Below are 12000 nucleotides of genomic sequence, written 5' to 3'. Positions count from 1 at the left end.
CACACAAGAGAGAGAGAGAGAGAGAGAGAGAGAGAGAGAGAGAGAGAGAGAGAGAGAGAGAGAGAGAGAGACAGCGCTCTAAAAGTCAGGCACACAGTAGGATGTTTTCTTATAACCTTGGGAATGAGGAGGAATTGAGTAAGGGGGATGTGCTTGCCACGTTTTTAAAGTAATATTTTCTCTTTCCTCCTTTTATCCCCTGCTTGCGAGCGCGCGCACACTCACTCAGGATAGGGGACGAAGTGGGGGGAAGGGAAGGCCTCCTTGAGCCAGATCGGGAGAGAGTGGGTTGACTGCCTCATCTCCCACTCTCACTGGCGCCTCCCGTGGGAGCGGCTCCGGCTGCCGCCGCCGCTGCTCTTACTAGCGATGGCTCCAGTGCGCCCGGGAGCCGGAGCGGGAGCCGGAGCCACAGCCTCGCCCAGGGTGCTGGCAGCCGCTGGAAGCACGGAGCGCTGAGCACTCGCAGCCCGCTTCCTAGCCATGTACTCCGGCAACAGTAGCGATGACGCCGGGGGCGGCTACTGGGGCAGCGGCAGTACCGGCGGAGCCGGCGGCACCGGGGCTGCGGGGGAGCCGGGGCCGGAGGGGAGCCCTCGCCCAGCGCCCCTTTTCAGTCCCGGGACTTACGAGCTGCTAGCGCTGCTCATCGCCACCATCGGGCTGCTGGGCTTGTGCAACAATTTGCTGGTGCTGGTCCTTTACTACAAGTTCCAGAGGCTGCGCACCCCGACCCATCTCTTCTTGGTGAACATTAGCTTCAGTGACCTGCTGGTGTCCCTCTTTGGAGTCACCTTTACCTTCGTGTCCTGCCTCAGGAGCGGCTGGGTGTGGGACTCGGTGGGCTGCGCGTGGGACGGGTTTAGCAACAGCCTCTTTGGTGAGTTGGGATGGAAGGAGAAAACACTCCTCTTTTCCTTTGCAAACTTCCCTTCCCTCGCTTCGGACCTTCTTCTCGTCTCTCACCTGTCTCACCACCCGCTTGTAGCCCGTCCCTTAGCCAGACATCCTGCCCTCACACACTCACTCTCCTCTCGTTTTCCTTCCCATCCGACCCGAGGCCGCGCGACTACAAGCAGCTTGCCCTCATTTCCCTCGGTCTCTTCACTCCCCAACCTTCAGCTGACCGTGACCTCATTCATCTTTCTCCCTGGTTTGGCCCTAATCCTCAGCAGCGATATTTCATTCATTCCCAACTCCCTGTATCTCTGTAACTTCTCTTAATAATCCTTGTAGGATCATCCATTCATTTCTTTGCTTTCACAGTCCTCTGGCTTCTCCAATCTATCCGAGCGATCCAGTTTTCCATCTTAAGAAAAAAAAAAAATCGGTGAAGGATGTAAATATGTAAGATTTTGATGTTTGCCTACAAAAGATGGAGTGACAGCATGAACCCATATGATGCTTTCCCCAGAGTTAGAGGTGAAATACTGAAATAATAGATGATGGATTCATACTGCTTTAAAAATATATAAAATGTCCAATCAGTTCTTTAGGAGTAAGACTCTGACACTTAGATCTTTTATTGCCAACTGTATGGTAGGCTACGCTTGTTCTATTTTATTCTATGTTGGTTTCATATTACTAAACCCTAAAGTGATATTATAAAGTAATTAGGTGAATACGTCAGAAGATCCCAATGCAGATATGCAGGTAACTGTCCTGTGCAAAAACAGTGGACTTCTTTGGAGACCTCGAATGTCTATGGATTATATACCTAAATCTTAAAGAGAAAAAAAAAAACAAACAAAAAAAACAAAAAAAAAATCCTATTGAGATTTTACATTTTAATGAAGGTATCATTTCCCTAAGGCTGGGAAGGGAATTTCATTTTTGTGTAAGAAAAATGTAAATAAGCATTTCCAGATTTCAGAGTCCTTTTTCTACCTTATCAGACAGGTATTAATATTCTAAAGTAGTGTTGATGACACCTACTGCTTTTATCTTTGCAGGATGTAGAGTACCAATGAATATAATAATGAAAAACTACTATTTTCTTATATATAGCATCCAACGCTCAGAATATACAGTAATTCTAGTACTTAACCACTGCTATTATACTTTTATTTTTAAAGCTAAAGAAATATTTTGGAAGTCATAAAATTAGTCAAAGATTTACTTTAGTCTTATGATTATAGTATCATAGATGAATGTTGTATCTTTAATAAATAGTAAACAATTTAACTTATACAAATAATTGAAACTTGAGAGTTTGGTAAGACGTAGAAAGATCCCATATGCCTGCCATTCTCTTTTCTTTAGAGTAATTCCAAATAAAATCGAATGGCTGTCTTTGGACTTTTAGGGAATAGTGGTATAGTTTCCCTCTCAAGGCACCAAGAGTAAAGAGTATCAAAATGGGTGCCTCAGAGCCACCACCATTTTAACTGCCATGGAAGTTTCATATCCATTTTTATTCCATTTCTGGTTCATTTCTAACTCCAACTGAGCTTTAAGTAAGTAAGGAGCTTTTATTGGAGGGTTTTATCAAGCACCATCACCTGTCCTTCACATTTTCCCTAGGCAGCTATGTGGCACTCTGGGGTTGGAATCAAGAAAACCTGTGCTCAGATGTGACTTCACATACTTGCTAGCTGTGTGACCTTGGACAAGTCACTTAACAACCTCTATTTGCCTCAGTTTCCTCATCTGCAAAATGGGCATAATAACAACACAACTTGGAGTTAGAACTCCAAGGATTGTTGTGAGGATCAAATGAGATAAAAATTATAAAATACTTAACACAATGCTTAGTATGTAGTAATTCTATGTAAATATTAGTTATGATAGTCTTTATTATCATTATTATTAATCTCTCCTAGCAGTCACACATTTTTTCCTTTCCTCCTCCAATCATCTCCCAGTTGATTACTCTTGGGTTAGAACCAGATATAATGAAAACACAGGGCATAATTTTATCTTCAGTCTATCCTGTTTTTAAGAGCATTTGGGTCAAGCTTTTGACTGCTTGCCTTAGCCTAAATTTAATTGGGAAAAAGGTGAGGGAGAAGAAGGAAACTGAGGCAGGAAAGTGAAGAACTTACCTAAGTCTTTACAGACAAGTCACTGGTAGTGATGGAACTAAAAGAGTTCTTGGCAATAGGTATATATTTCTGTCTTTGGGACAAAAATCCAAGGACTATGGCCCTTGTTTGCAGAATAGGGAAGGAAGAGGAACTTGGTATATCTATAGCATAGACAATATTGTGCTATAGTACAATCAGAGGTAATGCTAAATTTGGAAAGGAATTAAGCAACAATAACAATAATAGCATTTACACTGTGCTTTAATGTTTCTGAAGCATTTTACAGATATGATCTCATTTTGCCCTCACAACAACCCTATGAGGTCGATGCCATTATGGTAACCATTTTACAGATGAGGAAACTGAGATATACTGAAGTTAAGGGAGTTGTTCAGGATTACTCAACTAGAGTCAGACTGGATTTAAATTTGGATTTTTTTTACTTCAATTAACAATATTTTACCTCCTGCAGCATAGTATAGCAGTAAAAGCACAGAGATGAAAGTCAGGGCAAATCTGGAGTTTCCTAGTCTATAAAATGAGAGAATTGAACTAAGTGATCCCTAAAGTCTTCGACAGCTTTAAATCTGTAATCCTTAGTACAATATTATTATTATTCATGTTGTAGGATATACAGTCAATAATGAATGAATGAATGAATATGTAGAAATTAAACCAAAACTGCTTCATTCTAACTCAGTTCAGGCCATAACCTGAAATTAGAATATCCCCACCCACCTATACTCCCATACAGTACATGTTTCTATATATGTATATACAGACATACATGTAATAATGCATATAAACAACATGCATATAAATATAAATGTATGCTTATAATATACATATACATATAGCCATAGAAAAATAGATACATACATTCAACATCCATCTTGCCTTATGGAAAGAAGGTATAGTATCATTTTTGAATATTGAATATTTGAAAAGAGGGTTTTTAGGCTGGTATACTTTGGGTCTGACCTTTTCTCAAAGCAGGAGAGTGGACCAAAATATACAAATAATTTAATATTTGTACATATTACACATGATGTAATATACATATAAATATGCATATAAACAGATACTTATGGGCATTTATGTGTGTATGTGTTCTAATTTAAGGCTATGACCAGAATTGAGATATTTTGCTTTAGAAACCAAGCTCTTCTGGATAAGAATGAAGCAGCCTTTGCTCAATTTGTATATTTTTTATTTGTTCATTCATTTATTGATTATATATCCTAGAGTTTGAATAATAACTACACACTCATATATGCTTGTAGAGTTAGTGTGAGCAATACATTTTTAACAAATTTCAAGTACTTCATAACTGAAATTTATTATTATTTTAAGTAATACAATTAAATTGACCATTTTAACTAAATTGACTAATCAATTTTTTCCCAACAGCCAATCAATTCAGTACAAATACTAGTTGAAATGATGGACTGAATTGGCTAACTCTTGTCTGAATGCATGTAGAAGTTCCTTGTTTATGCCTATTTCAGTCAGGTTACTATTGACTAAAAGGGAGATTTGGCTACTCTCTGATATCACACTTTTATTGTGAGATAGTAGACAAAAAAGGAAACTCCTGTCTATGTCTGATGTCCTTAGGACAAGACCCATGAACAGATGTGAGAAGCAATTGTTACAGCAATCATCAAAAGCAGTCAGGAAGGAAGCAGCTGTTGCCAGTAGCCCTGATGAGAGCACTTACCTCTTTCTTCCTCTCTAAAGCTGCCTTTAGCCAGTTTGTAAATGCAGAACTAGTCAGATTTCTGGCCCATTGCTCCTAAAATTGCCCCACATATGGCACAGCTGACTTTGTTGCCAGGAGGCAGAGTAAGAGAACAGAGTCTTTTGTTTGAAGGAGCAGCTTGGCCCTGGGAAGTCCTTTTGTGTGTATGTTTGGTTTGTGTTCCACTGTGTTTTGGGTTATCCTGGTTAGAGTCTGAGTAGTGGGCTGTACTGTACATTTCTGAAGGTCTTCAGGCACAGAAGACCCCAAAGAGCTGTGAAATGATGACATTGAGTCACAAAGTCAGTGATAATTATATCCTTGACAGTGCCTTCTCAGAACTTCCCTATTATCTTGAACATGCTTATGTTAAAGGTCAAAGAATAATTATTGCTATAAAGTATGCCCTAGTGAATCCTACATGCTTTGACAAATTTATAGCTATTTTTGCTGCAAGATATTTGCAAATACTAGTTGTTGAAATGAGAAAAACTTGGGGTATCTTTTTTTAAAACAACCGGTCAAGTCAGAATTGTCCAAATGAAGCAACACATCCATGATTCTCATAAAGCTGGGAAAGATCATGAGAAATAATTTGGTCCACTCTTCTGCTTTGAGGAAAGGTCAAACCCAAAGCTAAAAACCCTCTTTTCAAATATTCAATATTCAGAAATGATACTGTACCTTCTTTCCATAAAGCAAGATGGATGTTGAATTTTTGTATCTATATTTCTATGGAGATATATGTATATATATACATACATTAGGAAACTATAACTTAATGTGAGAACTGTCTTCACCAATACAAACCTTTCTATGACTTAGTAATCTTCATGTGATAATGTGAAAGAAAAATTCATCATCCTGCAAATAACTTCTCCAAAGCTAGGTAGTATGGTCCTTGAACAATAGAAATGCAGTCTATTACCTGGACTTAATACCTTTATAGATTTGCTAGGGTTTTTTGTTTTTTGTTTTTTCATCAGGCATTTTTTTAGTTCAAATATTTAAATACAAAAAAGGAAGAAATTGTATTGCAACTTAGAGTATGAAAATATTTCTAAATTGTTGCATATTTAATTTGATTTATGTACTAATATTATTTTTAAATAAAAAGTTAATGCCTTTTTTGTTACCTTGTAACATAATTTTAACAGTCTTCCCTTTGTCAGTTGATTTTTAATGATGATCAACTCTTTGTGACCCCATCTGAGGTTTTCTTGGCAAAGATACTAGAATGGTCTGCCATTTCTTTATCCCATTCATTGGACAGATGAGCAAATGGTTTAAGTGACTTGCCTAGAGACACACAGTAAGTGTCTGAGACCAGATTTGATATCAGGAAGTTGAATCTTGCTGATTCTAAGCCCAGTGCTCTATCCAATGTGCCACTTAGTGTTCCTTATTTTCTAGCAATTAGAAGAATTGTGAAAACTGTCATAATGATTGGATTTTAGCAAAAGTCTGCATCTAACAAGCAAATCATGTCCCAACAAACTACAAACTGCTGTTGCATGAAATTACTTTTTTCTTACATGTATAATTGTTTTCAATTGCATTCATTCTTGATTTTCTTCCTGAGAGGAGTTCCAGTTGCTAATGCATAGATGATAGATTATTACATTTACTATAATGATGAAACACAGAAATGAAAAACAGCCCCAGTTTCTAATGTGATTAGAGATATTCTATCATGTTTTGTGCTACTGACCCACAAAAATAAAATCATATTATGAAAGGGTAATGGTTCATAAGCTAGACACCATGGCTCAGATAATGCTAGGATTAGATTTAATATCAGAAGGGTGGGTTTTATTACAATAGGCCTTCCCCTCAACCAGTATAAAGGTGCCTCTATTTTTCCCTAGTCTTGGCAGTACCATATTTCCTGATACTGAGAAAGAACAGTTAAAGCATACCTCAAGAGAAACTATGGATTCATACCAAAACACCAACATCTTGAATTGTTTTTTGGACTTTGCAATAAACCATTTATTGTCATTGTTTAGTTGATTAGTCATGTTTGATTCTTCATGTCTCTTTTTGGAGTTTTCTTGGCTAAGATACTGGAGTGGTTTGCCATTTCCTTCTCCAACTCATTTTACGGAGGAGGAAACTGAGGCAAATAGAGCATCACTAGCCAGTGTCTGAGGCCAGATTTGTACTCAGGAAGATGAATCTTCTTGACTCCAGGCTTGGCATTCTATTTGACATACCACATAGCTGCCTTTATATTTTAATATGAAGAGATAATACATATAGGGGATTAAGAGCTAGAAAACTGAGTTTAAATTTAGGTTCTCTTCCACTCCAATATTAACACTGTTACCTACTACACCATCTAGTTGCCATGAAGTAGAGCAGTCCATAATCTATTGATTCCCCAGTCCCAGTTATGCATAACAACTATGGGCTTGTCCGTAATAACTCTTCCTTATTGCTGACCACCAAGGCTAATTCCTTTATTTCTTCCTCCCATTCCTTCAGTTTTCTTCAAGATCTTGTTCCATCCCTTTAATGCATGAATATGCAATGTTTCCCTTGTCACTGACACCTTCCTATCTGCTTGCAATTTTGTTCTTGTTGCCTCGGTTTTAAAACCAGCCTTCTTTTGTCTTTTCTTTTCAATCCTATTCTTATTTCCTATTTCCATTCCAACCATGTTTACCTATCACTAAGTCTGCTCTCTTATTCTATTTGAAGTCTTCACTTTATTGTTAACATATTTGTGTATGTCTTTGAGCATAATATTTTAACATATATTTTTCAAATCTCTGCTTTTATGGCTTTTCCATTTGATCATCTCCATTACATTCAGCTATCTCTATTTGTGCCATCCCTAGCAATTTCAAATCATGTTTACAGTCCTCTGACAAATATTCCTTAATATTTTTATTTCAGAGACCTCTATCTCACTACCATATTTCAGCCACAAACCTATCTTTCAGAATTGTATTACCTCCAAGATTTAGATCTTCGGAATTTTACTTTCCAATAACAATCTCTACCTCTCCTTTCTCTCATTTGCACTAAAGTTATTTTTCACTCTTATTGTGATATTTGATCCATTGACCTATCTCTGTCTTCCCAGTTCATCTTCATGATGTACTTCATGTATATATATATATTTTTTTTCCCCTACTTTATCTCCAGAATTACTGAGTCTTACTGAAGAAAGTCATGAAATTAAATGGCTTTAACTCACATAACTCAATGATATATAACCTCAGCTGGGCCCATGTTGCTTCCCTGACAGTCTTTTTTATAGTGCCTATAACTATTCCTTTTCTCATTTACCACTGTATCTGTACCAAATTTTTTTTTTTCCTCTTGCTGTACAGGTCTACTTATAGTTGATTAGGTAATCTGCTATTTTACTGCCTAGATCAAGAGTATCCATTGTGAATTACCTTCAGTTTTTTGTTCTTCAAACTTTCTCAGCCTCGTTGCTTTTCCTTTCCTTCAGATACTAAAGAAGAAATATACCAATTTACTCCCTAAGTCTAATTTCTCAAACTACTCTTTCCTTCCAGTCTCTCAGCTTTCTTCAGGAACATGTTCAACCCTTTCATGTGTGCTTTTTCAATGTTTCCCTCATCATCAAGATCTTCCTATCTGCCTGCAAACTTGTTCTTGTCTCTTCTCTTGTCCTTTAAAACAAGCCTTCTCTTGTCCTTTCTTTTTATCTATCTAGTATCCATTTACTAACACTGACCTCTTTCTTATTTTTTTTTTAACCATTAAATTACTCCCAAGGCTCTAAAGCCAAATGCAAATGTTACCTCTTGTAGGGAGCCCTCAATTATGCCTTCAGTTGGGGATGACTTTCCCCACTCAGATCTCATATGTCACTCTGTTTTGTAACTTTTGAATTTGCACATAGCATATTGTAGATGATAGCTTTCTAGATTGGTGTTTTGGTGTTTTGTCCCCCTATTAGAATACAAATCCACCAAAATTATACTGTAGTGCCTCAGTGTGACAATGAAGTCCCCCAAAATCTTACAAGTTGTGTTAGCAAAACTCAAATCCTGACAGATATTTCCAATCTGGAAAGATTTCTAACTAAAGGCCTAGTGATAGGCTATAGGACCAACCAACTAAATTCAGAGAGACATCACCAGTCTGCTACAGTCATACATTTTTTTGGTCATAGAAACCCTTAAAGATTATCTACCAAGGCATAGAGGAATTGCATTCTGTTTTGGTGACAGGAGTATCCAGACTGATGATATTATAGATCCTTTTAAATATTAATGAAACTAGGGGCAGCTAGATGCCCTTAGCACCTTGGATAGAGTACCAACCTAGATGTCAGGAGCACCTGAGTTCAAATTCAGTCTCAGATATTTAACATTTACTAGCTATGTGACCCTGGCCAAGTCATTTAAAACTCAATTGCCTAACTCTGCCCCCCCAAAAAAATATTGAGAAAGTTATCTGAGTTGATATTTTCTCACTCCTAGGCTGTCAATTATTTAAACTTTGAATCTCTCTCCAGCATCTGGCACAGTGCTCTTATGTGATAATGTACTCTTGTATTCTTCATACTTTGCCCTCTCATCCTATAGAAGTCCTAGTCAGGAAGACTTGAGTTCAAATGTGACCTCATACATTTATTAGCTCTATAACCCTTAGCAAAATTAGTTAACCTCTTCCTGCCTTAGTTTCCTCAGCTGTAAAATAGGGACAATAATAGCACTGAGCTTCTATGGTTAATGTGAGAGTTAAATGAGGTAAGATTTGTAAAGTGTAAAGATACTTGGCACAGTGTTTGGAATGTAGTGGCATTTAATAAATGTTTCTTTCCTTTTTTTCCTATGATGAATCAAAAATCTGACAGACATAGTTTCTGAGTAATTACCCAGAAACTATGTCTCTCAGACTTTGAGTTTCTGTGACCAAAAAAAATGTATGACTGCAGCAGAAAAGTGATGTTTCTCTGAATTTAGGTTGGTTGGGCCTATGGGCTATCACTGAGCTTTAACCTAGAAATCTTTCCAGGTTGGAAAGATCTGTCAGGACATGAGTTTTGCTGACATGGCTTGTAAATACAGCTAGCACATAATTAATAATATGATAATCATTGGCTTTCCCAATGGTTCCCAAAGAGGGACTTTAGGGGACTGCTGAGAGTTTAAATACCCTTAGAAGACAGGGTGTTCTTGACAGGCAGAAATCAACTCTGATTGATTAACAATTAATGAAAAGCAATTAATGAAAAAACTAATATGATACTGAGAAATGGGCTTGTTCTAATGAGGGGCTGGGGGAAGTGACTTTGATTATGTAACTTACTCATCTCTACCCAGACTCTCCATGCCTGGGGCAATCTAGACAAAGCAATCTACCTCCACCAGAGCCACTTATGTACCAGGAGGTTGGACCTTGACCAAGATTGAGGAAATTGTTAATCCAATTTCATAATCAGTCCTGTCTTTCAGAGGCTCCTTAGATCTAATAAAAAATAAGCAAAATTTAAAGGGAAAAATTCTGGATTTCCAGATATTGATTAGTTATTAATGTAAAAGAAAAATAATAATTTCTCTCACCTCCCTTCTTTCCTAACCAATGACAGTGGTGCTACCTTGAACTTTTTTCTTTCACTACCCTATGGCATTTTTGAACTAGACATCTCATAGGAATCTCAGACTCAACCTGTCCAAAACAGAATTCATTATCTCTCCCTCTGAATTCTTCCAACTTCTGAACTTTGCTATTTCTATTTTCTTCAGTCATCCAGATCTGCAACTCCTGACTCCTCACTTTCACTCATTCTTGATTAATATCCCAGTTGCCTAAACTTCCATTATCTACCCACACAGCTCTCAAATCAATCCCATTTTTTCTACTCACATAACCAACACCTCAATACAGGCCCTATTCACCTCTTTCTTGGACTATTGAAGTAGTAAGATAATTGTTTTTCTTGCCTCAGATATCACCCCAGTTCAGCATTTAAAGTTTCTCATAAGCTGGCAACAATCTATTTTTTCAACCTTATTCCACATTAGTACACTTCACAACAAAATCCAGCCAACTTGGCTGATCCTTTTATACAACATTCCAAACTCTGTCTCCATTCATTTGTGTTTAACACAGTGACTGGTTAATAATTGGTGTTTAAAAAATGTTTGTTGATTGACTTATTGATTGCTAGTTCTCCATACCTGAAATACTCCTTTCCCCCTCTGTTTCTTAGAATCTAATTTCCTTTTTGGCTTAGCTTAAAAGCCATTTTCTAAAAGAAGCTCCTTTTTATTCTTCCCCCTATCCCTCAAATGCATCCAAAATTACTTCAAATTTTTTTCATCAATTTTGTATATTACAACTTATATACATTATCTCCCTTAGCTGGATTGCAAGCTCTTTAGATACAAAAATTTCACTTTTTTCTCTGTGTCCCCAGCCTAGCACAATGCTTGGTACATCATAGATGTTTAATAAATCCTACTTCCAAAGCCAGGCTTCCTTTCTCTCAGCTTCTCATTGGAGAAACCAAGCAATCTTTTCCTTTCTGGGCTGTGGAGAAAAGCCTCACAGTCTCAATTCAACACCATATTCCTTTCAATTTATCAAGAATCATTTAATCAAAAGCCTGGGTATTCCTTTTTTTTTGGTTTTTGCTATTGTTCAAGATTCCTGTACATATAGTCTCTACCCTCTCTTTGATTTCTTTCTTCCCTTTATCTTTACTAGGCTTATTTTGAGTCCTTTTCCCTGTATGAAAGCACATTTTTTGCCAAAAGTATAGTACCCTTTACAACGCTATCTGAGGTATCATCAATCACCAAGTCATATGGGTGACTCTTAGAACTTATGGTATCATTTGAAGTCATAGTAATATCAAACATAAGCTTTGGGACACAATATTCCATTAATGTACCTTTTACGATTAGTGCTAAACAAAGACATCCTGGCATCCTTGAATTTCAACTTTATTAATTTTTCTAATTTATTGTTGATTATCTGATTCATCCAACTTACCCTGCCCCATCTTACATCATTGCATAATAGGTAATTTTTGAGGGGGAACTTTTGGGAACTGTTTGCTTGTTTTTGTTTCTAGAATTTCAAATGTGCTCTAAAAATGGGGAAAACCATTTTGTAGTCTTTAAAAACTTATCTAATTGAGTAGAAGGGAACTTTTATTATTCTCTTTAGGATGTTAATTTACTCTCCTTGTTAATACTATATCGATAACTGTCATACAATTGTTAAAAAAATAACATA

General features: G+C 37.2%; 1 protein-coding gene across 1 annotated transcript in view; it reads left to right on the top strand.

Moving 5' to 3' along the window:
• The first annotated feature begins 379 nt into the window (after nucleotides 1-379).
• OPN3 (opsin 3) overlaps nucleotides 380-12000 on the top strand; it is a 55332-nt gene continuing 43711 nt past the window's right edge. The window contains exon 1 of the mRNA XM_074262510.1: nucleotides 380-880. Within this exon, the coding sequence (XP_074118611.1) occupies nucleotides 484-880 (397 nt within the window). The 5' untranslated portion in view covers nucleotides 380-483. The remainder of the gene's footprint in view (nucleotides 881-12000) is intronic.

Source organism: Sminthopsis crassicaudata, chromosome 4 (genome assembly GCF_048593235.1).
Source record: "Sminthopsis crassicaudata isolate SCR6 chromosome 4, ASM4859323v1, whole genome shotgun sequence".
In the NCBI taxonomy this organism is placed as follows: Eukaryota; Metazoa; Chordata; class Mammalia; order Dasyuromorphia; family Dasyuridae; genus Sminthopsis; species Sminthopsis crassicaudata.
The sequence above is the reverse complement of the archived record's forward strand: the minus strand, read 5'-3'. Positions and strand labels throughout refer to the sequence as shown.